This window comes from Paramormyrops kingsleyae, chromosome 1 (assembly GCF_048594095.1).
Source record: "Paramormyrops kingsleyae isolate MSU_618 chromosome 1, PKINGS_0.4, whole genome shotgun sequence".
NCBI lineage: Eukaryota > Metazoa > Chordata > Actinopteri > Osteoglossiformes > Mormyridae > Paramormyrops > Paramormyrops kingsleyae.
In genome coordinates, this window is record NC_132797.1 from 66215515 (window position 1) to 66242397 (window position 26883).

At 44.6% G+C, this 26883-nt stretch overlaps 1 protein-coding gene across 6 annotated transcripts in view; it reads left to right on the plus strand.

Annotated features, from left to right (window-relative positions):
• The window catches only part of dmd (dystrophin), a 163042-nt gene that overhangs the window by 98017 nt on the left and 38142 nt on the right, over positions 1-26883 (plus strand). For all 6 annotated transcript variants that reach the window (XR_011993769.1, XM_072717979.1, XM_072717984.1 and 3 more), the window contains exons 34-51: positions 427-597; positions 1429-1608; positions 2493-2615; positions 3867-4037; positions 5071-5193; positions 7231-7365; positions 9246-9398; positions 10781-10957; positions 13441-13572; positions 14339-14511; positions 14722-14857; positions 19411-19586; positions 20343-20490; positions 22358-22507; positions 25333-25497; positions 25922-26023; positions 26153-26258; positions 26607-26791. Coding sequence is in view for 5 of the 6 variants with exons in the window: in XM_072717979.1 (XP_072574080.1) it covers positions 427-597; positions 1429-1608; positions 2493-2615; positions 3867-4037; positions 5071-5193; positions 7231-7365; positions 9246-9398; positions 10781-10957; positions 13441-13572; positions 14339-14511; positions 14722-14857; positions 19411-19586; positions 20343-20490; positions 22358-22507; positions 25333-25497; positions 25922-26023; positions 26153-26258; positions 26607-26791 (2706 nt within the window). In the remaining variant the exon portion in view is untranslated. The remainder of the gene's footprint in view (positions 1-426; positions 598-1428; positions 1609-2492; positions 2616-3866; positions 4038-5070; positions 5194-7230; positions 7366-9245; positions 9399-10780; positions 10958-13440; positions 13573-14338; positions 14512-14721; positions 14858-19410; positions 19587-20342; positions 20491-22357; positions 22508-25332; positions 25498-25921; positions 26024-26152; positions 26259-26606; positions 26792-26883) is intronic.

The window sequence follows — 26883 nt, forward strand, 5'->3', positions numbered from 1 at the left end:
ATATTTTTAACCCGTTCTATTTTTGCTGTAATGATTTCTTACACTTTCAAGTCAAGTGGCCTTTACTGTCATATCCATATACAGGTCTACAGTGGCACGAGGTAACCTCCCCCCCCCCCCCCCGCCCCCGGACACGGTGTAGCATTTCTGTACAACTTTTTTGCCTTCCTTCCTTTTCTGCTAATATTACTTACACAATGCCACAGTTGGCATTATACATACTTGGTCCTCAGGAGGATGTTGAAGGAGTTAATCGCTACAATTACCATACATTAAGCTAGACATAGCATGACATTTATCTCTCCACCGGGTGGCAATATTGTCTAACTAGTTCCTAATCAAAACACTGACCTGGGTGAAACACAGCAGTTTGTGACAGACAGGTGCTGTAATGAGGCTTCTTATGGGTGGGCCATCTTTTTGAAGGTGACGGAAAGCAAGCAGGAGCTGGAGAAGAGCCTGAAGCTGTCACGAAAACTGCGAAAGGAGGTGAACAGCCTGACGGAGTGGCTGGCTGTCACGGACGCCGAGCTGACACGCAGATCAGATGTGGATGGGATGCCTGACAGTCTAGGTGCTGAGGTGACCTGGGCTAAGGTACAGGGTTGCAGCAGTCTGATGCCTCTCTCACACACTGATTTTTCCTGCTGCACAACCCATTCATCTTTGACGATTGCCAGTCCGTCTCTCACACATCTGTCTAGCCCTGTCTAGAAAATGTACACCCATCTCACATCAGTGTCCATATTCCTACCGACCTGTCAGTCACATAGCTGTGTCTTTGGCGCTGCCTAACAAACAAACAGTTACATATTTGCTGTTCAGGCACTTTACATTGGTGCTAAAAAGTTAGTGAACCTTTTAGAATTTGCTGAACTTCTGTAAATTCTGATATGAAATTTGATAAGAAACACAAAAATGTTTCAAAAATGAATTATCCTGAATAAAATCTCTTTGTCAGAAAAGAAAGCATATATGTATATATGTCAGTTCAGGGCATAATTGGATCCAGGAGAGTCCATCAATGAGATAACAATCTGAGATAACAATCTGAATCTAGCTGCCGTATTTAAAAAGAAAAAAAAAACAAACTTGAGTGTTTACTATCAATCTGATCCTGAGCAGAAATGTTTGTGAATACAAGCAAGTTCTCATGTTCTAAAGAACTCACAAACTTACCAGCACACCTGCATCATGTATCTGGTGTTCTTGATTGGCTGGGAGTTGGGAGGGAGCGAAATGTGAACCGCTGGGGCTCCCCAAGGACTGGGTTAAGAAGCACTATCTAGCACCTATGTAGTACTACTGCAAAGCAATTAATGATTCCTAACCCACCCAAACAATGCACAAAAAAGGTTATAACGATAATATCCACACACACATTCACAGATCTATCTTACAGTCCGTGTCCTGCTCTTCCGTCGGCAGGCCAAACAGAAGGAGACAGAGCAGCACGAGCAGCAGCTGAAGGGTGTGGCGGAGCTGGCTGATGCCCTCAAAGCAGTGCTTCAAGGCCAGGAGAGTCTGGTGGAGGACAAGGTCAGCCTGCTGAAATGCAACTGGATCGCTGTGACATCACGCAGTGAGGAGTGGCTCCACCTTCTGCTGGTGAGTCTCTGTCTCTTTGTCTGGTCATTGTCAGGGAGACATTGCTGTTGTATACAATTGTATAACAAAAGTAAGCTGGCTGCATAGTCACTTATAAATAGGAAATATTTTGGACAGATGTAATGCCTTTGGGTTTGTTTATTATGATTGCTGTTTAAAGGTACATTGATATTCGTATGGAAAATGAGCCTCTGTTTACACTGGACTGTACAAGACCAGGAGCATTCCAGTTGCTGCTGAAACACAGAACTGGAATATGTTACAGTCCTGCTCAGTGTGTCATTGATTGGAGATGTGAAGCATTTTTAAAGGCAGAGGAGCACAACTCCTTGCATGTTCCCACAGTAATTACAAATGCAGAAGCATAACCAGAAGCTTGCTGGTTTCAGGCTCTTGCTGTCGTGGACCAAACAAGACATTTAATATGAATCTCTGCAGTAAAACATATCAATGTAACACTGGCCTCAAACTGTAAACTGCCTTGGATTAGCTTATGCTAGGTGCCAGTGGTCTGTCTGGGTGTCAGTCATTAGTTATGAATGCAGTTAATTCAGAATCCAGGAGATGGAGTCCGTTCTTCATCTTCATCTGCTTCCATGCAGCATGCTGCTAAACAAGCCACAGCCGTTTGCTGCCTCGGTTTACTTTACATTTCCATCGTCACTGAGGCCACACCCTTTGATTTCGGAGACTGCATTCTGTCCTGTCATATCTGATTTATTGAGGTTAGAGGACGGAATATGACATTTTTATCTGTTACTGGGAGTATGAGGGGGATGCCTTAGAACTGAGTGGTGGACAGTCACTGGGAGCTACTGTTGCCGATGGGGGACTAGGTCGTATGGGCTGACATGCCAAAAACGTTTGTCCTTTCCTACATTCAGGACTACCAGTCACAGGTGGACACTCTGGATCAGAACATCTCCCAGATCAACGCTTGGATGCACAGATCCGAGACTCTTCTGGATGAGTCAGAGCCTCTGGGCACTAAGGACCATGTGATAAAGGTAGTTATGTTTTCTGAGGAGTCTGTGTGTGTGTGTGTCTATGTCTGTATGTGTGTTTGTGTGTGTGTGTCTATGTCGGTGTGTGTTTGTGTGTGTGTGTGTCTATGTCTGTATGTGTGTTTGTGTGTGTGTGTCTATGTCGGTGTGTGTTTGTGTGTGTGTGTGCTCTGTGTATCTTTGTAGTGTCATTATTCTCTGTCGGAATTTTAGCATCGCAGTAATTGTTTTTAGATCTCTCAACGCAACGAGTATTGATTAAAGTAATTATTCAACGCATATTTTTCTCCTACTGTGGCCTAATGGATTGTGATGGCTTAGTTTCCAGTCAAAAATGTAAATAGGTGTGATGATTTAATGTTAATGTGATAGTTTTGCTAATTAATTCCAGTGCCTGACACCTCTGGTGCTTCCATCTTTGTCAGCTGACACTTACTGTCACTGGAGAGGTGCTCAGCCTGTAATTCTCTACACTGATCATAGTACCCATTAGCAGATTAGCCTTGGCAATAAAAATACTCTTTCTGTGCCTCTTAGTACACACTGTTATTATTATCTTTTTTAATATACACCGACAGCACAGGAAATGGATTGGAAGCGGTAATTGGAAGCAGTTGACTGTGTTTGCGTGTTCCCTGCAGTTTTTTAGGTACACATATTAATACCACCCTGTTGTTATAGAAATGATTCACCTGGCATTTAGCGGTGACCCTTATCTGCCTTCAGTGATGGCAGTAACTTGACAGACACATGTACCGTGTTTTATTATTTTTATTGCCACAGTACGTATGCATAGACCTTTAGGTTCAATCAAATGTCTGTTTTTACGAAATCCAGAAACATGCCAAATTGCACTGTGAACTATTTTGTCCTCAGTGTATGACAGGTTTCTCTAAGCTTCATGGACTGGCTGAATCACTAAACTCTAACTGAAAACGGATGGAGGACTCAGATATGTGTAAATAACCTCGTTGGGTAAAAAAACAAACTGAGGTGTGCGGGAATGAACGTTTCTGACAGCTGGCCTTTATTTATACCAAAGGTTATCACCGCATAGCTCCTTGGATTTCAGGAGTAAACATAATTATTGGATACCAGTTCCAGGAGCTTCCAGCATATTGATACTGGGATGAGCAATTTCCTCTGGGAATCATCCAGACATGGGTACAGGTTCTTGGGTTGGGTTATCCATCTGGATTGTCTGTAAAGTAGAGTTCATTACCTGCATTTACCTGCTTGCTGATTGCCCTACAGGGACTGCGGGTGGAACTGGAAGATATGCGTGCAAAGTTGGAAGCAGTCCAGAGCCAGGCCCAGGAGATGATGAAGAACCAGGGGGAACACTGCCGCGCCCTGGTGGAGCCCAAACTGGACCAGCTCAATCAGCGTTTTGAGGCCATCGCTCGGCGGATTCGCACCAGCCAGGTACTGTGGTCACAGCAGTGATGTCATCAGACACTGCAGATCTCACTTGTATGCTGTCAGAGACTCTTTGATTGGACTGTTTTTTGTTGAATCCAACTGCTTGGTCTCTTTAGCATTCTACAGTGATGCTGGTCACATATTTTTTTACAGTGTACAAGTCTCCAGTCTTCCAATCATCTGCGTAGACTAAATAACAGACCCGTAAGAAAGACTGGTTTCTTCAGGCGTAGAAAACGTGAAAGCTTCTCAAAATCCCACTGTGATGGCTTCCTTTTAAACACACTCTGGTGAAATGAAACATCTAATTATATTCTAACCACGCTTTGGAGAAGCTGCACTTTAAAGACACCCTGGGTAACACTGTACTTGTTCAGGCAGAACCACTCTCCAGTTATGCTCTGATAAAACAGAATTTTAACCACTGCCTCACTATCTACATTTTGGGACATGATATATATTCTAACCACAAAACGGGTTTGGATGAAATGCTGATGGAACCACAGTGAAACCACGCTGTAATCGTTCTCTCCGTAAGGTTGAGAGGCACTCTAGGAAAACCACACTCCAGAGAAGCCGAACTTCGACCACGTTCTTGTACAGCTTCATTCTGGTCACACTTTTTAAAAACCTGCACTACAATTACTCTAGTGTTAAACCTCAATCCAAAACAGTTTTGATACCCTCCCTATTGAAATTACTTTCAAAGCACACTCCAGTAAAAATACTATGAAACTGCTTTCTTAGAATGGAAGTACTTTATTCATCCATGTGGGGAAAGTGCCATATAGCTATATACTGGCACAACTCTGGCAAAACTATTATCATCCCTTTTCATTTTTAAATCTTTCTATTTATCGTGAAAACTTACTGACTTTAGGTGTCTTTGTTTGTGACTGTGGTTTATGTGCTAGAATTATGCCACAATTATTCATTCAAGACTTCGTGAGAGTAATTCGAATTTTGGAACTTGTATACATACATAATGTGGTCACTGTTCATTGTTATGTGTGATTGTGTGTGTGTGTGTATGCAGGTCACAGCCTCAGAGCGGGAGGTGGAACAGTACCACAGTGAAGCTATGATTTGGTTACGGCTGCTGGACGAGGAGGTGCGACAGGGAGATAACCTCAAGGAGGAGGACTTTGAACAGGACAGGGTATGAGTTCACTCTTACTGGGGTACTTGGGAGTACCCTGGGGAACTTTTCTGTTTTACACTGTATGTATCCAGTGTGTCTTGCTGGTTTTCAGGAGCTTTGTATAAAACCAGTAGGAGAGTAAAATAGTAGATAAATCATAAGATGTAAATTTACATTTAGGTCCATATATATTTGGACACTGACACAAGTTTTATTATTTTACCTGTTTACTGAAATATATTCTAATTGAAGTTAAACAATGGGCATGGACATAAAGTGCAGACTCTCAGATTTCATTTCAGGGTTTCCACATTCAAACTGGATGAAGGGTTTAGGACAAGGTTTCTCAACCCAGTCCTTGGGGACCAACAGACAGTCCACGTTTTTGCTCTCTCCCAATTGGCAGGGAATTGGGAGAGAGCAAAACATGGACCGTCTGGTGGTCCCCGAGGACCGGGTTGAGAAACCCTGGTTTAGGAGTTTCAGCTCATTAACATGTGCCACCCTCTTTTTAAAGGGGCCAAAAGTAATTGGACAATTCATTTAAAAGCTATTTCATGGACAGGTGTGGGCAATTCCTTCATTCTTTCATTATCAATTAGGCAGATAAAAGGCCTGGAGTTGATTTGAGGTGTCTTGTTTGCATTTGGAAGATTGAGGTGTGAACATACAACATGCAGTCAAAGGAAGTATGCAGGTGAAACAGGCCATCCTTAGGCTGCGAAAACAGAAAAAAACTATTCAAGAATTGGCACAACATTAGGAGTGGCAAAATCCACAGTTTGGTACATCCTTAGAAAGAAAGGAAGCATTGGTGAACTCAGCAACGCAAAAAGGCATGAAGTCCACGGACGACAACAGTGGTGGATGATTGCAGAATCATTTCCATGATAAAGAGAAACCCCTTTGTAACAGCCAACCAAGTGAACAACACTCTCCAGGAGGTAGGTGTATCAATATCCAAGTCTACCATAAAAAGAAGGGTTCACTGCAAGATGCAAGTCATTCATAAGCCTTAAGAATAGAAAGGCTAGATTGGACTTTGCAAAAAAAGACATCTAAAAAACCCAGCAGAGTTCTGTAACAGCATTCTTTGGACAGATGAAACCAAGGTCAACCTGTATCAGAATGATGGAAAGAAAAAAGTATGGAGAAGGGCTGGAACAGCTTATGATCCAAAGAACACTGCATCATCTGTAAACATGGTGGAGGCAGTGTGACGGCTTGGGTGTGCATGGCTGCCAGTGGCACTGGGTCTTTAGTGTTTCTTGATGATGTGACACAGGATGGAAGCAGCTGAATGAATGCTGAGGTGCTCAGAGACATCATGTCTGCTCAAATGCAGCCAAATGCAGTCAAATTGATTGGGTGGCGTTTCATAATACAGATGGACAATGACCCAAAACACACAGCAAAAGCAACCCAGGACTGGTGGAATATTCTCGAATGGTCAAGTCAGTCACCTGATCTCAACCCCATTGAGCATGCATTTCACTTGCTAAAGACTAAACTCCAGACAGAAAGACCCTCAAACAAACAGCAATTGAAAGCTGCTGCAGTAAAGGCCTGGCAGAGCATTAAAAGGAGGAAACCCAGCGTCTGGTCATGTCCATGAGCTCAAGACTTCAGGCAGTCATTGCCTGCAAAGGGTTTGCAACTAAGTATTAGAACTTTACATTTTATTTGCAGTTATATTAATTTATCAAATTACTTATGAGCCCCTGAAAGGAGGGGATTGTGTAGAAAAATTACTTTAGTTCCCCACATTTTTATACAATGTTTTTGTTCTACCCACTGAATTAAAGCAGAAAGTCTGCACTTCAACTGCATCTGACTTGTTTCTTTTAAAATTTGTTGTGGTAATGTACAGAACTTAAAAACTGAAAAACTTTGTCTCTGTCCAAATATTTATGGACCTAGCTGTATATGCGTGCGTGTCTGCAATCTATGGTGGTAGGTGTTTTCTGAGCCCACATCCTGGTGGAGCAGGAATTATTTTCGTGTTTTGCTGTATTGGATTTGTTGGTGTCACAACCCATTCTGTCTGTAATGCAGGACTGTGAGGAGGGAGCAGTGAAAGAGCTACTAGAGAAGGGGGAGAAGCTGCAGAAGAGAGTTCCGGATGAGAACAAGAGAAAAGAGATCCGCATCAGGCATGACCAGCTGAACACCAAGTACAACACTGTGAAGGTACTGAACCCAGAATTTAACACTGCCAAGGTATTGAAAAGGGAGTAAAACTCTGTCAAGGTACCGAACCAGAATATAACACAGTCAAGATACTGAACACAGAGTATATCACTACCAAGGTACTGAACAGGGAGTAAAACTCTGTCAAGGTACTGAACACAGATTACAACACTGTGAAGGTGTTGAATATGGAGTAAAACTCTGTCAAGGTACCGAACACAGAATATAACATTTTCAAGGTACTGAATAGGGAGTATAACACTGTCAAGGTACTAAACAGTAAAAACTGCAAAGTTACTGCTCAAGCACTGAACACGATGCACAACACTGAATGTACCGAACACTAAATATAATACTGTCCAGGTGTTAGACACCAAATAAAACACCGTGAAAGTAGTGAACAGGGAGTATAACACTGTCAAGGTACTGAATACATTATATAACACTGGGAAGGTACTAAACACACACTGAATACCAAGCACAACACTGCAAATCTACTGAACACTAAATACAATACTGTACACCAGAGGTACTGTACACCAAATAAAGCACTGTGAGGTCACTGTGAACATACTGGATACTGTGAAGCTGCTGAACATAGAGTACAACTTTATGAAGTTACTGAACATGGAGGAAAATTCTTTGAAGGTACTGAACACCAAGTAGAATACTGTCAAGGTACTGCAAGGTACTACACTTAGTAAAACACTGTAAAGGTACTGAACACACTGAACATCAAGTACATACTGTGAAGGTGACACAATCAAGGCACTGCAGCAGTAGAAATATCTAGTCTAGGAACTCTATCTAGTCTAGAAACTCTATCTAGTCTAGAAACTCTACTGGAGATGGTTTTCTTTAGCTAAGGGGGCTCCCCCACTAACATTTTTTTGTTCTATTAATGTTTACAGAATGTTATGATTTAAGCACACGGAAGAAAGAGCACATTACTCCTGTGTTATCCTCACTGCATTGGCTGCCTGTTCATTTTAGAGTTCATTTTAAGATTCTTATATTTGTTTTTAAGTCTTTAAATGGACTTGCCCCACTCTACCTCGCTGAGCTGCTACATTTGCACTCTCCTTCCCGGCTGCTCAGATCGGCTGGTCACTTGCTTTTGGAGGTGCCGAGGACACAGCGGAAGCTCAGGGGGGATCGTGCTTTTTCAGTTGCAGGTCCTAAACTCTGGAATTCGTTGCCACTTTACATCAGACAGGCTTCTTCACTGCCCATTTTTAAATCTGCTCTAAAGACTTATCTATTTTCCTTGGCTTTTGATCCAGTGTGAGTTGTTGTTCATATTTATGTTTAGTTGTGGTTATACTTTATGTTATGTTAATTTATTTTATTTATTTTATGATTTTTATATATTTTGTGTTCCTATGTCCAGCACTTTGGTCAGTGGTTGCTGTACGTAAAGGGCTTTATAAATAAAGTTGACTTGACTTGACTTGACTTGACAAGTATGGAAACGTTCAAAGTGTCCAGTTTTTCTGATGTTCCCAGAACGTTATCCCTCAACTACAACTACTACTGCAACTAAGAATAAAGATAAAAAAACATATGAGGGACACGATAAGCAGCAGGCAACACTGTTGCTTTACAGCTCAAAGGTCATGCATCCAAGGCTGGATGGTGTGTTTGCTGTATACACATATAGCACATTTAAAATAAAAACATATTTTATTATGAAACAATATTTTTCAACATTAATTGCATTAAAAGGATGTTCAGGTAATAATTTTACCTTGCTGACATTGACAGAAATGTAAAACGTGGAAACAACGGCCCATTAATGTTTCAGTTAGAACATTCTCTGCCAGCTCTGGCTGGAGTTGAATGTTCCTTGTTGGCTGGGTTCTAACTCACTGCATCTGCAGGACCTGAGGTCCCTGAGGAAGAAGAAGGCCCTGGCTATCGCCCCTCAATGGTACCAGTACCGCAGGAAGTCCGATGATCTCTTACAGTGGCTGGACGACATAGAGAGGAGCATGGCGGAGCTGACAGACCCACCAGAGGAGCAGAGGGTGAAGGTATGGCGAGCTGAGGAGCGGCCTGCTGTGCTGCCTGTCAGACATGCTCTCCAGCACACGCCAGTGGTCATTTAGCTGTATTCTATTCAACCATCCATCTTCCAGTCTGCCTATGCTGGGCCCTGTGAATACACACATACACACAAGCAGACATACATGCACTTTTTCACATATATACCCTCAAATAACAACAAAGAAACCTACATGCAAGATTCTTACCTTATAACCACCCTTGCAGTTACAGCCACCATAACCAGGATGCAGCCACACACACACACACACACACACACACACACACACACACACACATACGTGTCTTTCTTACAGATGATCATTCCGACATTTTGCTAAATGGATGGGCTAAGGCGCCCCCGCACACACGCGGACGCGCCCCCGCACACACGCCTGCTCCCCCGCACACACGCGGACGCGCCCCCGCACACACGCGGACGCGCCCCCGCACACACGCGGACGCGCCCCCGCACACACGCCTGCTCCCCCGCACACACGCGGACGCGCCCCCGCACACACGCGGACGCGCCCCCGCACACACGCCTGCTCCCCCGCACACACGCGGACGCGCCCCCGCACACACGCGGACGCGCCCCCGCACACACGCCTGCTCCCGCGCGACACACGACACCCTCCTCCTGTGTGTCTCTGCTCATTTCATCGCTTCTTTTTCTGTTCTCAGTTCCCGAGTGTTAGGCTTGTGCAGGGCAGGCCTTTAGACGATTACTGAGCTGTCTACAGGGGTTAGGACAACCCCCCGCCCCCCCCCCCCCCCCCCCCCCACCAACCCCCCCGGGGCAATAAAGCGTGTTTCACTGCATACGAGAGAAGCCACTCTGAAGTAGCAATGCTTATAAGAGGAAGCCTCTCTGAGCCTTTTAAATGGCCCGGCTTTCCGCAGGGCTCGGACTCTGCAAACCTGAATGAAAGATCACATGATGAACGGCTGTGTGTAGAAACCTCCGTAATGATAATAGTCAGTCATGTGGCCCTGGAGAAAATATAATATCTTCATTCGCCCTGTGTGACTGGCCTGACTGGTGGCACATGTCTCCCTGTATATTAGTGTCTGGAAAGCTGTCCCTCTGCAGCTGTGCGGATGGGGTTATCCTTTGTGATGGCGTGTGAACGGTGTCCCCCTCCCTGTGCAGCCGTGTGACTGTGCCACACTGTATGACTGATGCAAAGTGACATAACTTCCCTGGGGGGCTGTGCTTCCAGCTTCCATTTCTGCCCCCACCTCCGCGTAGAGGAGCACCTCCGGCGTGACCGTGTGCCAGCACCGACCGGCTGTGCGGACCCCCCCCCCCCCCCATGCTCCAGTGTGGATGGTCACTCCCTCTGTGATTGTGGCTGGTTTTGTTCACTAGGACATTGGCTCGCAGCTGGAGCAGAAGAGTGTGGAGCTGAGTGACTTGCAGGTGCAGGCCAAGGTTCTGGCAGATGGGGGCGCTGCGCAGCTCGTGGATCCCCGCCTCGCTCAGCTCAACAAACGCTGGGGGGAGGTTCAGAGCACATTTGCTCCCTACCAGCGTTCCATGCGAAGTGTGAGTCCCCCCTCACTCGCCCCCCCCCCCCCCAGGCCCTAACCCTGCCTTGCAGAGACTGTCACTAACTTGGTGCAGCTACCCATATGACAAGAGGACCTCAAGAGAGTAGCCGGCCAAATGTTACAAACAAGAGATCAGTCTGTCCCATTTCTGTGAGACAGAGGAGCAGAAGGAGCTGTTGGTTTCTGTTGCATCATTAATTTGCCTCTGCCATTGTTCAACGTTAAGCCCGCTCTGCCCTGGAAATGTGATTTTATGTTTGCTTGGTCTTTTGTGTGATTTATTTTAAACTCCTGCTTGCAGCATACAATGTCAATCATCCTATCTCTACGTACCTTTGGCCATACTATAAAAAAAATGAGTATTGAGCACTGAAAGTATAATTTATCGCTAAAAATAAGTGTCACAAGTTTTTCAGTCCATGACTGAAATTGATTCACGAAGCCTTAAAAAAATAACACAAATACCGTTCACGAAACCTTTTGAAAGCTAAGTGCATGTAAAGAAATTGCTTATTTTCTTCAATATCTTTATACAACTTCAGATAAAATATATTATCCGAAAAAGAATAAAAAGACTGCATAACAAAATAATATGCAGAATAAAATGCAGACTTCTACTTGCCAAAAAAGGTAAGAAGAAAAGTCAAGTAGAAGATTGGTTTGGTTTTATTTCTTTGTATTTATTTGCATTGTTGACACTTTTATCCAAAGTCACTTACAGTTTTTTGCCCATTAATATGTCAGGGTGTTTTTTTCTATAGCAAATCAGGGCAATTACTTTTTTCAAGGGGACTCAAACTGACAGCCAAGTGCACTTGCTTAACCTGCCATTTGATGTCTGTTAACAATATGTCAATGAATGAGAATCATTATAAACAACAAACATTAGAAATATGCGGAAATCTGTTCTTTTGGTTTATTAAAAACCTAATGAAAGCTACTCGACGATGCTGAAAACCAATAATATCCTGTATAAGTGGGCGAAAATAAAATCTGTAAGGTCTGTCACATTGGATAAAAGTTCTAGAATGCCAGATAAGCATTTAAATAACAAAATAGATGGTAAATTGGAACTGAATTCATGTCTTTCAATGTGGCACCGTTCATGGATGGAAACTGGCACTGCAAAGATTTTTTTTTTTTTTTTTTTTGTTTGGGCTGAATTGTCCACTGATTTGTCTCAGTGTATTTAGAACCAGAACTCTGTCCTTCTCAGGAAGTTCCCTGCACTGTTTGCTTATAGAAACTTCTTGATAATGTCATAAATCGAACACCATTAGTCATCGAGTTTGCTGGAAATGTTCCGACGTGTCTCATAGTTTAAGTCTACTTACGTTACCCTAATTAGTTTGACAGGTAGGTGAAATGCTTGGCAGGTCACAGAGAGAGTGGGCTGAGATATGGAGGTGAAACGATGAAGTTGTCAGAGAGGCAACCAGAAATTGTTCTGGATTTTAGCGATTATGGACTGGCTCACAGGAACAGGGGAACATGTTTATGGTTATTATTTTTGTTGTTATTATCACGATCATTTTTCTAGGTACAGTTAACGTGGCAGGTTCGAATGTCATCCATCATCTCAGATTTCCAGCAGACTTTCCTTATAGCTCAGTGCTGGACTGTAATCGCAGGCTTCCAGCTCTGAGGCATGCCAGTCCTTATTACCACACATGGCAGTAATTGCTCTGTCCTCACTTTCTGTCCTGTCTCTTGAAACCCAAGCATATGCTGGGTGTATTCACTGCTTTTCTGCACTATTGCCAGTGTTATGAAGTAGTCACACGTTGATAAATTGATAAAAATTAAATTTTAGTCTGACTGAACAGTCATTCAAAGGATAAGACATTATTTGTGTTTTTGTTGGGTGATTCCAACATATTAAAAATATTACTTCAGCATTGTTACAAGATTTAAAAATCTTTCCATGTCTTTCAGACGTTCAGATTCTCCCCGTACTTTTATAATTGGCAGCTCCATTGTTCATGTGCAGAAAGGATGGGTGGTTTTAAGAAGTATGGCTAAGTTATTAGGAAATTATTCTGAAGATGGAGGGATGTGCATGGAGTGGTAGAAGTTGATTTGCATGCATAAAGTGGAGACAAATGACTCAGAAACCTCATTAGGAAATTCAGATTGAGTGAGGATTTCACAAATAATGTGGTATATATTAGTATTGTTTTCTTGTTGGGGTTAAAAGTGTTGAGCTGGGTCAGATGAACATTTAAAATGAGTGTTTCTCTTGTTTTTTTAAGTGTTATAGCTAGGCTTTGGCAGGAGTTACATTGCTGGGTGGGTGGGAGTTTGTTTTCAAATGAAGCATGTGATTATGTTTGTGGTTGGTGTGACGGTGGTTCTTGGATTATGGGTTGTGTTTAGCTCTGTGGTCAGGGTTAAGGTCTTATTTAAGGGGAAGGTTAAGATCAGACGTGTTTGGAGTGACTGTTTGCCATGACTAAACATAGCTGTTGTTTTGTCCAGGAGGCCCCAGCATACTTGTGTGAACTGCAGGAACTCCTGCATTCCATCGCTAATACAGAATTCCAGCTCAATTCCCCAGAATACTGGGCAGGTGTGTTCTATGAGCTTCCCAAACAGGAAAAGTGCCTTCAGGTGGGTTCCTCTGTGTCTGTGTCTGTGTCTGTGTCATTGTCTGTTTCTGTCTGTGGGCATGTACTGTATATATTACATTGTGGTTCCCACACTGTGATAAAGACCTGTTATTTTAACCTTGTGGGGACATTTGGTCCCCACAACAGGAAACTCAATTTTATAAAAATCTTTGAATGCAGTCAAAAACCTAACCAAGCCAAAAGTCTTGTATTTTTTGGTTACTTGTGGTTAAGCTTACGGCTGGGTAGGATTTGGGTTGTCATAATTAGGATTAGGGTTTTGCCCATAGAAATGAATGGATGTTGGTCTGAAAGTCAGTGAGCAAATTCTTCATATTGGTCATAGAATGAAGACATATGGTGTGTAAGTGATCAGAATGAAGAAGGTGACAGGCTATATTCCGGAGAGAATTGGTGTTAGTGAGAGGAGTGGAGAGTGAAGTGTTAGGATCTGTTGACAATGTCTAATTTTAAAGACAGTGTTGACAATAAACATTTTGTGTTGGCTGGGGAAGTAGAAGCTTAAAACCAACCTGTGAAGTCAATAAAAGAGCGGTTTAGTGTTAGCATTGAAAACATTTACATCATTACACTTTACATTGCATTATGATATTTTAGGGTGCCTTTGGATTAATTATGCCTTTCATTGGCAATGTTGGAGCAGGTGTTTACTGAGAAGACATTGCTGATGCGTTATATAGACATATGACAGCCATGTGGATGTGATCTTGTCCAGTGAACCGTACTGCTATATTTTTATTTTGTAGGATGCTAAGCTAAGTCTGGAGAAGCTGGGAACCCCAGTGGTAAGAGCTCAAGGCCGGAAGGAAGAGATCCTCCGCAAGGCTTCCCCAGTGGAGGCACAGCGCATCCAGGACACACTGTTGCTGCTCAGCACCAACTGGGAGAAGGTCAACAAGCTGTACTGTGACCGGCTAGCGTACGTGTCCCAAGGCCTGGCTGTGCCTTCTGTGTGTGGCTGTGTGTGTCACGTTAGGGTTAAGACTCATCAGCACTGAATGTGAACAGTGAGAATCTAGTGCTCAATCCCTTAGGCAACAATCTGCCTCCTCCTCCACCTGTTATCACCCTGTTTCCATATTTAAATCCTCGGTGTTTGTGTTTTCCACCCATTGCGTCAATCCCTCAGTCGCTTCAAGCTGTCCCAGGACAAGCTGCAGCACTTTAACAAGAACCTGAAAGCCCTGAGTGAGTGGCTGGGCGATGCGGAGCGGAGCCTGGCTCAGGCGGAGCGTCAGCCTGTCCAAAGGAGGGAGCATCTGAAGGTAAATCGCCGGGTCTCAGTGCCCTGGCACACCGGGCGGTGTTTACAGGCCAGGCTGGCCATGCCACTTGTGTACCTCCAGAAAGAAATGATTCCGCCTGTGTTTAAACTTTGACCCCCCCCCCCCGCCCCCAAAGGAAATACCCCAAAGTGCACCACCTCAAAAGACTCACAGTTTGATTTCCCGGAAATCTGAAACCGAAAATCCATCACTGACACACTCAATCTTTGAATATGGTCAAGTCCTCAAAACAGAAATTAAATAAGAAACATCCATGCGTAATTGTTTTATTCCAAAATCCTAATAAACTGAGCAACAAAGAGCAGCTGATGACCTCTTTGTTTTCTTATTCTTGCACTGATTTGCAAGTCTCAGTGGATAGAAGGGCCCACTGAACAAACAGTGGTAAATGTTAATGTCCTCAAGGTCGTAGGTAGAGAACCTCAGTGTGAACCTTTCCCTCTCACTCTCCGTCTTCCTGAATTCTGCCAGGCCCCACGGGAGCCTGTCCGCGGTCTGGGCCGGTCCCCTCTGGGCTGCCGTATGTGATTTTTGGATCAATGTTCATACCGAGAGGTTTACTTCAATGGCTGGATTGAAATGTTCTCGGCGGGAGGGGGATATAAATAGCTGAGCCGGCATGGCTCCCCCAGGTTCCCTCGTGCGTGTGTGTATTGTGTGAACGTGTCTCTCGGTCTATGCGGAGGTTTGTGTATCTCCAAAAACCAGCCGTGTGGAAGAGGTCAGGCCACGTAGGCGAGCACAGACACAAGATCGTGCCGGTGAGCAAGACACACCAAGGCAAGGATGTCAACCGCGTGATGGTGTACGGTGCCGGGTTTTGGAGTGCGAAGCCTCGGGGTGAGCCACCAGAGGGCACCGTTTGTTCTTTCTGTTTTTGTAACATGCATGTTAGCGGTGAACATGAAACGCTGTAATTAACTCGACACAAGCAACTTCCTTGAATTCGACGTGGTTTCCGGGCTTCAGTCAGTGGAATAATTAGGCTTTAATTACCTATATTTAGATATTGAGAAGAGAAATCTCAGGCTGTGTTTGGTATTCTTCATACAGAGTACTGCGGCTGTGCAATTTGTCCTTTACACTCAGCATTATCTGAGCAGACAGTAGGGAGCCTTCTAGATGGTTCTGGGGTACTTGTAGTGCAGGAGGAGCTTGTGAAATTTAACCTGAATTTCTCCAGTAAAATATCCAGGTGTATAAATAAATAAAATCTGCACCGTTGGATAAACCGATCAACTAAGCCACTAAGTGACAGGGTGTCCATATTGTCGCCAGTAGAATAATCTGCTGTCATCAATCACTTTCTCTAATATGCACGAGAAGATAAAATGCCATGGATGAGACACTTGGAAGCTGCTGCTGCTGCCTCATGCCGGAAAGGCCTAGAATGCCAGCATGCCGGCTGTGCCATTGTTACCCAGTGGCCAGTTTGCTCAGGCGGACGTGGAGGGCTTTCTGCACACACTTAATCAGCAGGACTCTCTTCCATACTGATAACAAGATGGAACTGCCACAGTGGAATATTAAAGAGGTCCACGGGTGACAAATCTACAGCCCTAATGCCTGAAAAATAAGCCTTCTCCATCAAACAGATCATTTAATGCCGCACGGAATGTTCTGGGGTTCTGGGGGAGACCTTCACTTAGCTCGGGATATAATTTCATGCTGGTCATGTAGTGTCGTGCACGCATCTGAGCATGGGATTTTGGGCAAGAAAGGCAAGTCTGATGATATAGGATGCTCCCAGTGGGACGCCTCTATCCATCTCCATAGCAACACTGCGCCAGGAGCGCTCGCAACTGTAGCTCCCAACAACTGGGAGTTTCAGATTAGGAGTGGTTTTCCCAGGACTGCTTAAAGGCATTGTTGAGGGTGGGATTACAATAAATATTAATCAAGGTTCTTATTTAGGATTCTCATCCCCCACCCGTCCCCTTATTGCCACACCCCCCATGGCCGACCAATCCGTGCAGTTAGGGAATCGTAATGAAGTGAAGGGCTTTAAATGAATGTAATCACCCTCCGCAGGCAGCTGTGTTTCAATGGCTCATCCCACCTCTGTATCCTTGTTCGAAACGGGCCCTCGATGATGCGACCCAGTGGTCGAGGTGATAGGAAGTGGGTTTAAAGAGGATAATAGTCTGTTGTGAACAAGCGCCGTGTTCCACAGCTCAGCTGGGCATGGGGATCTCTCCCTGGACACTGATGCCCTGGGATCAGTGGGCATGCAGCTGTGCTCTCCATGCGCTCCACTCCATCGCACCTTCTGGCCCTTCGTCGATCTCTCCGTGTAACAGCTGCGGGAGTCAGAGTCGTATCGCTGCTCTGGGCACAACTTATCTGGAAAGAGGATTAGTGGTAATAAAAGGAACGCGAGTTCCAAACCCATAGTGGGTGGGATTATCTTGGCCCGTCAATCACAGCCAGGTTTTAGCCACTTCCCATTGCGCTTTCTTGGCTCCCATTGGATTAAGCAGCCGGTAAACGATGGTGCATTGTGATTCCACCTATCATGGGTGTCAGAGCTTCACTTTTCCCCTTGGTAAGGCTTAGTTCATTAAGAGTCTGCAGCTCAGGGAATCGGTTGATCTCTGGAGGGGGTGACATCACAGTCAGAGCAGACTGATCAGCCATAACATTAAAACCTGCCTAATATTGCATAAGTCCTCCTCATGCTGCCAAAACAGCTCTGAACCATTAAGTCATGGACTCCACAAGACCTCTGTTGGTGTTCTGTGGTATCTGGCACCAGCAGATCCTTTAACTCCTGTATGTGGGGCCTCCATGGATCAGCCTTGTCCAGCACTTCCCACAGATGCTCGATTGGATTTAAATCTGGGGAATTTCAAGGCTAAGACAACACACACACTCTTATTTCATGTTCCACAAACCATTCCTGAACATTTTTTGCAGTGTGGCAAGGTGTGTCATCCTGGTGAAAGAGGCCACTGCTATCGGAGATTACCATTGTAGGAAAGGGTGTAATTGGTCTGCATCAATGATTAAATATGCAGTCTGTGTCAAAGTAACATCCGCATGAGTGCCAGGATACAAGGTTTCCCAGCAGAACATTGCCCAGATCATCATACTGCCTGTCCCGGCTTGCCGTCTTCCCATAGTGCATCCTGGTACCATCTCTTCCAACTCGTCACAAATGACGTGACAGAAAATGTGACTCATCAGATGAGACCACCTCCTTCCATTGCTCCATGGTCCAGTTCTGACGCTCACGTGCCCATTGTAGGCGCTTTCGGTGTTGACAGGGGTCAGCATGGGCACTCTGACCGGACTGAGGCTATGCAGCCCTGTACGCAGCAAGCTGTGATGCACTGTGTGTTCTGACACCTTTCTTTCACAGTCAGCATTAACTTTTTCAGCATTTTGTGCTACAGTAGCTCTCCTGTGGGATCAGACCAGTCGGGCTAGCCTTCATAGCCCCGGTAATTGTAGTGCTTGATGAGGAAGGCTAGCCGTTACTGGCAAACATCAGCATCATTACCTCTGTTCTTTAACGTTTTAGCCTGGTGCAGAGATACACTGATGGGCTGTAATTATGGGTATGTTTTTCTAAATGACTTGACGTTTGGTGCTCTTTCATTGCTTGGCTGCAAACAGCCTTGTTCTCCAGTGCCCTGACTAACAGGTCACCCTGTCCCCATCCCCGACCACGCGTATGAGGTCGGCTGCTTGTCGCCCGCCCTCCTGACAGGGGCCTTGCCGCCCAGCTGTGCCCGTGTGCGTGGCCAGCTGTTCCCTGTCCAGTCTACTTACTGGGGTTGTGATCCCGGCACCCCCGTGCAGCTGCGCGGTGAGCCAGTGTGCCACACAGGTGCCACTCAGGTGTCCGTCTCAATCTGCGGAGGCCAGTGATCAGAGGGGCCTGGGACAGGGTTTTGAAAAAAGATGGGAGCCTCTGTCTGAAGGGAGAGCCTTTCCCACGCATGCGCCAGCTCATATCTGTAGAGGGAGCTGCTTTCTAGCCGTAACCCACACCTGTTCCTGCCTTGAAATGCTAATGAGTCCTTCACTGCTCTCTGGGGCTTAAGCACACATCTGTAAAGCAAACTCTGTGATTGCAGCTATAAGGTGCTTTATGAGATTGTTAATACAAAGAGAGTTTGTTGGCAGTTGCTGCACTTTTTTCTTGCTAGGAAAAAGAGATTCTTCTCAAGGTTTAGGAATCTTTGTATCTTGTCTTGGGGAGGAATTAATAAAAACATTGGTGTATCACATGGACATACTAATATTATTCCAAAATATTGTGAAATATTAGTTCAAATTCCACAACCTTAATGTATTATACAGCAATTAAACCTATACATAACTGGGTAAAATGTGTAGTTAAAGCTTAAAACTTTAAACTTCCAAGGCAGTAAAGATATTTTAATAACCATTAAATATAAGTTTACATCTGGGGTTTTCTGTAATCGTCTCTCAGTTTATTTCATGACTAATATGGTAAAGAAAATGGCAGCATGTTTGGTGTCTGGTTTACCGTAACCTGGCCTGGGCATGGGCTGTTTTCTTAGGAGCTGCAGGACGCCGCCTCAGCACAGGAAAGCGCCATGATCGCCCTGAACACCACTGGGCAGGACATCATCCTGCAGAGCAGTCAGGAAGAAGGAGCCCGACTCAAGGAGCAACTGGGCTCCATGAACAAGCGCTGGGAGGAAGTGTGCAGGCAGTTTGCCCAGTGGAAGAGGAGGTTTGTGTGTGTGTGTGTGTGTGTGTGTGATTATGCAGCAAACACTCCCACACAGATAGTATCTCATGAAAAGGACACCGTGAGAACATTTTTTACAATGCAATTCACAGAAAAATAAGTGCCAGAGTGATTCCTTGTTTCTTGTTATCAGTTTTCATATGATTTTCATCTGGTTTTCTTGGAATTATTAATTGCATTAAAATGCCAGTGAATGGGAAACTGTCAAATAGAAATGCAAATGACAGGAAGAGGGACTGTGGATGAACTCTCCAGATATCTTTGTATGCCTGGTGCTGCATTTGAGCTGTGTGACTGCCGTGCTTACACAATGTGCAGGACACACACGCACATGTAGGGTAAACATATCCTTATGGGGACCGCTCATTCATTTCAATGGGAAAAATGCTAATGCTAACTATGACAACCTTAACCCCCACCCTGCCCTAATCATAACCATAAGTAACCTAACAAAATACAAGAGTTTTTGCATTTTTAGTTTTCTCATAGCAGTCACCGATTTTTATTAAATAGAGTTTTCCCTTATGGGGACCAGGAAACCAGTCCCCATAAGGGAAAAAAAAACGGATATTTATGTTCCCATAAGGATAGGTAAACCCGCTCGCACACACACACACACACTACAGCCTCAGTATGCATGCCAGAATGTCCATTTCACCCCTGCTGCGTATCCCCCTTCAGTCTATACTGTACTGTACTATTTGTATCTGCAGTTGACACGGGGTATCACCTTTCTAGGTCAGCAGAGATGCACAACACCGTGAGTGACCTGCAGGAGGACCTGAGCGAGTTCCTCTCCTGGTTGGATGACGCTGAGAACGTTGCTGCTATAGCCCCTCACCCTGGAGACCAGCAACAGCTGAGCTCTTTGCTAGAAAAAGTGCAGGTGAATGCAACACACTTACTTTAAGGGGGACTCGCACACATTAACCATCTGCCCTCTGATTGCCTATGGCTTATTGCCAGAAAAATTCCTGAAGACACATAAATATACACTAATATTCATTCCCAGCCCAACCAGTAAATGTGCGATGAAAACATATTGGACTTTTGGTAAAGCATCCAGAAGAGCACTCAGTCTTTTACGCAAGCCTTCTTCAGAAGGGGAGCTAAAGTACCACACTGTACTCTAGTGAAAGCGGCCTTAAAACTGGGCTCTCGAGTGCCTTGGTTTTTTTCCCGGAGTCCCACAGCTCATGCTGGGCTTTGAGTCTGAGCCCTGGCGTCTGCTGGTCGTGACTGGGAATCCTGAAGCGGTGGGACGTAATTGCCATCGTTCTGCCGGGGACGGCGAGGCTTAAGATGGCCGCGGTACCTCTGCTGGCTGCCTCGAGTGCATCCCGCGCGGACATCTCAGGCGCCAGCGAGTCGCCAGCTCTCTGCTGTCACAGATGCTCCCGTCATCAAACGGGCGATAGATCTCCTGAGCTGTGCCGCGGAGTGTGACAAGCAGCCGCCGGCTAACAGGGGCGCACAGAACCGCCGGCCTTCATCTTCCGTGGCAGGGTCTGCACACGGGCGACATAAATAACAAACAAATGGGCTTCATCTATGTTCTGAGTATAAGGCGATACCCATGTCCTTTTAACAGACATGCCAAGAACTCCCATCTAATAGGAGACAGATATGCCAGTTTGCACAGATATGCCTGTATTAAAACAACAGTTTGCCCAGCCTGAAGTTTCCTCTGCTTTTGAGATTTCGTGACTGTATATTTTCGGTCGTCATCTCCGTCCACAATCTGCGTCTGTCGCAATGTTAAGCTTTTGGTTCACCTGGTCCTATATGGCTGTCCTGGGGCCCCAGGGGACTCTTTGCAGGCCCCTCATGAGGCCCCTACCCCAGGCAAGCCCCCGACTTCATTATCCACTGCAGTCTAGATGCAGCCTCCGCAGCCCGATGGGCTTCACTCTCGGATATCTGGGTCACGGCGCTGATGAGAACGATGCGAACTGGCCAAGATTCTGAACGCTGGCGCACACCTGGCGCCCCCCTCTGCTGCCGGATATCACGCCAGACGGGAAAGCAGATTATATCCTTATCCTGACATTATCTCCGCGGCAGAGTTGGGAATGCTCTTATACCCAAACAAGGACACAGCGTGTCAGACATTAAGTAAAACAACGTTTTCTATTCTGTTCTATCTTTGTCCTTCGAGAACTTCAGCTTGAATATTAATCTGCACTGCCGGTGTCTTGCTCTTTTTCAGCTGTCGCTATCGATGATTAATTCACTAAGAGCATTGTACTAACACAGAATAAAAACAACAGCCAAGAGTATAATATAATCACCCTTGCATTTACAGGGGTTATATATATATACAGAAAACATTGTGAAACTTAAAAAAAAAAGTTCTCTCTCTAAGAAAAAGTTGTTCTGGATGCTGCCAGACTGTAACAAAAATATGCAGGTGAGCTACTTTAAGGGTACATGGAGTACATACGGGAGAGCTATTCCGAGACTTTCAGAAACACACCGTAAACTGTTTTGTGATTACTACACACAAATGCTGTGAAATGTCTATAGAACTAGGGAAACTTTACCTGAAAACTGTGCCACAACCTTCAGTATAATTAAACCTGTGTTGTAACTTTTAGTAATGAGGCTCAGATCCAGTGGGGCAAACCTCCACAGAATCTAATTGAATTGTTTAGAAGACTGTGGAGGTTTTGTGTGTTTACTTTTTTGCTGTGTATGTGTTTTTAATCAGGATTTTCCTGTTTTTATGCTGGTGTGTTGGATGTGATGACCAGGCTCGGGTTCAGGAAGTGCCGAACAGGAAGCTCAATCTGAAGGAGCTGAATGACAGAGGGTGCTCTGTGCACGGCAGCCTGTCAGTATCTGGGTCAGAGCAGAAGAAGCTTGATAGCAACCTAACGCTGGCCAACAGTCGCTGGAATAAGGTGATCACCCTAAAACGCACTAAGCACTTGTCCTAGGTTTACGCACACCCAAACGCTCACAGGAGCGGCGTATTAACTTGCAATATGCCCAGAGGCTACACTTACAAAGATGGATTGGCTTCTGCCCAGAAAGATATGAAAGAAAGTCTGGAGAATATTTCACTGTTCAACCCAAATTTATCATCTGATTTGGATACCTGTGATGTCATGTCAGATGACATTGGCAGAAAAAATTTATAAAAATCGATGCCAGAAATGCTATGGACACCAAAACCCATCCAGTACAGGGTCACGGGGGGGGGGTGGGGGGGGTGGCTGGAGGCTATTGTAGGAACATGGGACGCAATGCAGGAGAGCACTATGGATGGGACACCAGTCCATCACTGGGACCACAAACATTAAAACATTATGATCAATTTAGACAACTTTAGGCTGCTGGATGATACTGTAGTACCTGCAGAAATCCCCTGTGACAGAGGAAGAACAGGCAAACTGCACACACAGAGAGGCAGAGGTGGAAAATTCAGGTCCAGAAAGTACAAATCCAGACCAAGATTTTGTTTTGCCCAATCAGTTGAGTACTCTGTGACTGTGACTTTATATTTAACTGGTTGGTTGAAACAAAATCTTGGTCTGGATTTTTACTTTATGGACCTGAACTTTCCACCTCTGCACAAATAGGGGCTAGCTTTCAAACCTCTAACCCTACCCATGTGAGGGAAGAGTGCTAGTGACTGAGCTGCCAGAATGATGCACAACAATAAATAAATTAAACCACTCTCTGAGCTGGGAACTTCCATTCTCATCCATGGGGCTGATAAAAACCAGGTGGCTTCTTTAATGTGAGTGATAAACAGTCACGTGGGATGTTCCTCCCTCTTTTTTGTTAGTGGTATTACTAGGCGCTGAACCGCCAGGGTAATGGGACGGCGCTGCAGGGGACTAAGGCAGGAATAACGCTGTGTTGTCCTCTGTCAGCTATCTGTCACAGCCACTTTGTGAAGAGGGAGCTACTCCCCAGTCCTGCCAATTACCCCACGGCAAACTGGAAAAATAACAAAGAACTTTGTCCTGGAGGACTCAGAATTGGCTCAAACTTCAACTGCAAAGAAGTGTTGTGAGGGAATAGAGTGGAGAGGTCTGGGAAAGAAGCCTGCTGCCCCATAGATATGGGCAGGGACCTTTGCGTTACTTCTGTACATAATTGACTTTGATAAGAACACTCAAGTTTTTCGATTTCATAAATAATTTTTAAAGCTTAAAGAGCAATGTTTATAAATAACAAAAGAAGTATCCCCATGCAGCTTGTAGTGCAAGAAAATGGACAAAATATGCCATTATATTTTTCTAAAAAATAAAGCAAGTATAATTGTAAGTAAGTATAATTTGATTGTGGGAATCCACCAGGCTGTGCTTTCATGAATATTCTGGGTTCTAGAGGTTTGGTCCGAGTGTCAAAATGAAGACACAGAATGCAGAGGGGAAAATACCAAGGAGCCTAGAGTGTAACTGAAAGGAGGCCATATTTAGTTATGCTGTTTTCAGGTTAGAACACATTTGGTACATTGCATTCATTTCTGTACACCATCTCATAAAGTTGCTAGAAAGTGCAGGCAAGCAGAAGACCATTTTAGATCCAGGTTCAAACCCGGTCAGCTATAAAGAACAACACAAGACAGTCAGTTAATGAGTTTAGACCATCACAACCAGTCAGTGCATGTTTTTGATGTATTCTGCCAAATGCACACCAGATTCTGTTACCCAGCTAATTATTAGGTCTGTGATGAGCTGGCTGAGCTCTGCAGTTAGTAGAATGTGACAAAATCGTTGGATATCCAAAGTTTAAGAACAGCCAGTGCAGCTTACATGGCATTTGAGGATGGATTTGATTGTATTTGCACTTAATCAATTTTTGAAAAGTAATTATTTTTATAAAGAAAAAGAAATATTGTATTTCTAATTCTTAGGCAGAGGACACTGGATTAAGATTGAACACTGGTCTGACAGTACAGAGCAGTACCCAGAGAAGATTATTCAGGGAGGGTAGGACTTTGGGATCTTTCAAGGCCAACGCAGGCAGTGATAGACTCTGAAAGATTAGAGGTCATTCCCATAACACAACCACTCTGATATGACCATACATTTGCTTGCAGTGTTCATGTGGCTGATCTCCGATGCCACTGGGCGCCAATTGCCCATCACAGCCCATTATGCTGTTTGTCCCATTTGGTGCGTGCACGCATTGAGATCTCGGATCACCGCAGGCTGTTTTCCCCTCTCATGCAGTCCTCCTGCATTTCTAGAGCGTTATGATGTTAAGATAATGTCAGTAATGATTATTTGGCATCCAGATACATTGCTCTGGCTGACAGATATTGAATTATAGTGTGTAAGAATGGCTAAGATACAAATTATTTTTCATGTGCAATTGCCAAAGAAGTGACACAAAAAGATTAAAATTTAAGGTAAAAATGCCATTAGTCTGTATGACAAATTATGCCATTATCAGGGCTTAATTTATAGACAGTCCCTTGTTCAAAAAAAAAAAAACAGCCATCTTGTCTCTTTAAATAAAACAGGCTGCTGAGCCATTGAAATTCCGAAGGATTTCCTGCACTCACCTTTGTAATGTCATATAGGGAGGTCACTTTTGCAAAATTGAAAATGGCTGAAATGATGATATTTTGCAAGGACATTCGGGGGAAAGCAAACAAATGTACGTGTTCCTGTTCTTCCCATCAGCGCTTGTCTGTGACGAGACATATGCTTGCAACCTCTTCCCCAGTTATGGAGCTCTCTTGTGTCGGCTTAATCTGCCCTACCAGGTGTCCAGGGATCTTCCAGAGAAGCAGCAGCAGATTGAGGGCCTGCTGATGGACCTCTCTCAGTTCCATCTGGAGCTTTCCCAGCTCTCTCAGTGGGCCGCAGGCTTTAAAGACCAACTTGAGCTGAGCAGACAAGCAGCAGGCCCCGGGGGCGTGGACGTCAAGGTTCTTCTCTTACCTGCACCTCCCATCTCAACACCCACATCCTCTCCCAGCACCTACACTCCTATCTGCGTCCCCTTCTCAGCACTCATACTTTAAAGCCCAGAGTTGCGAGCACATTCTTACCTAAGACTGCTAACAACATTATTTAACCCTTATATCCAGCCTCAGCATCAAGCCTCCAACCTGACCTAAAAACTCCCATCTCAACACTCACCCTTATAGTTCCCATCTTATAGTTCCAAGGCGTATAACTATATCTCAGTTTCTGTCCCAGCACAAACATTCACACTCGTACTGTAGCTCCTGTCTGTACATTCGCACTAATAAACCTGCTCCTTGCTGTTCCTCCTGTCCATATGGGCACATTGTGGTGTCTACTTTCAGGATGGTGTCAGCATTATTATTAAACTCATTATGATTTCAGGAGACAGAGGCTGCAGTCCAGGCCAAACGCTCAAGTGTGGAGGGCGTGTTGAATAAGCGCCAGCTGCTGTTTAAGGACTATCCACTAAGTCAGGCTGTGAAGGTTAGAAGCACTGTTGTCTGTACTCTTCACTAATTTTTAACTCCCCTGTCTAACCTCATGATCAGTCACCCAGATAATAAGGTTAGTGTTCCAAATTTGTCTTTGTGTGCTTTTCCTCCTTTCTTGCAGGTGAAGTTTGAAGGCCTCAGTACGGACTGGAGAATCATCCAAGACCTGCTGAAAGAAATGAAGATGAAATCCCAGCCCACAACCACTGTGATCCGTGAGACTGCCAGTGTGTACCTCCCTACCTCTGCGATTCCCAGTAGTGCTAATAAATATCTAAAGGCAGTCATCTGTGTGAGAAGCTTTATGGACTATGTGTGCATGTCCTGTTTTTATAGGTCTTTTGTTTTCATGAGCATTTCTGTTGACAAAATGATTGTCCCAGTTGAGCTATTGAACCAAAATGATGTGTAGTGAGGAATGAAGTGGTCTTAAGTATGCATGTTGATTTGTTTACCGCTGCACCTCTATGCTGAGCATTGTTTAAAGACAAATTAAGTGTAGATGGGGCTGAACATATTATACATGGTTTTCAGTTTGTAGAAGGTGTACTAATATAGTCTGCATTCTGCTGCAGGTAAAAGTTCAACAATGGGTGAGATGCCTTCATCCCTCCTTCTGGAGATCCCAGCTTTAGTACAGTTCAACAAGACCTTGTCAGAGCTCACTAATTGGCTCTCTGTGCTGGATCATATGACCCAGACTCAGAGAGTCATGGTGGGAAACCTCGAGGAGATCAATGACATGATGAAAAAGCAAAAGGTAAGGCTGCAGCGCATTTGCCCAGAATGTAATTTGCATATTTAGCAGATGCTTTTATCCAAAAGCGACGTTCAATTGCGAAAGTGGGGTCA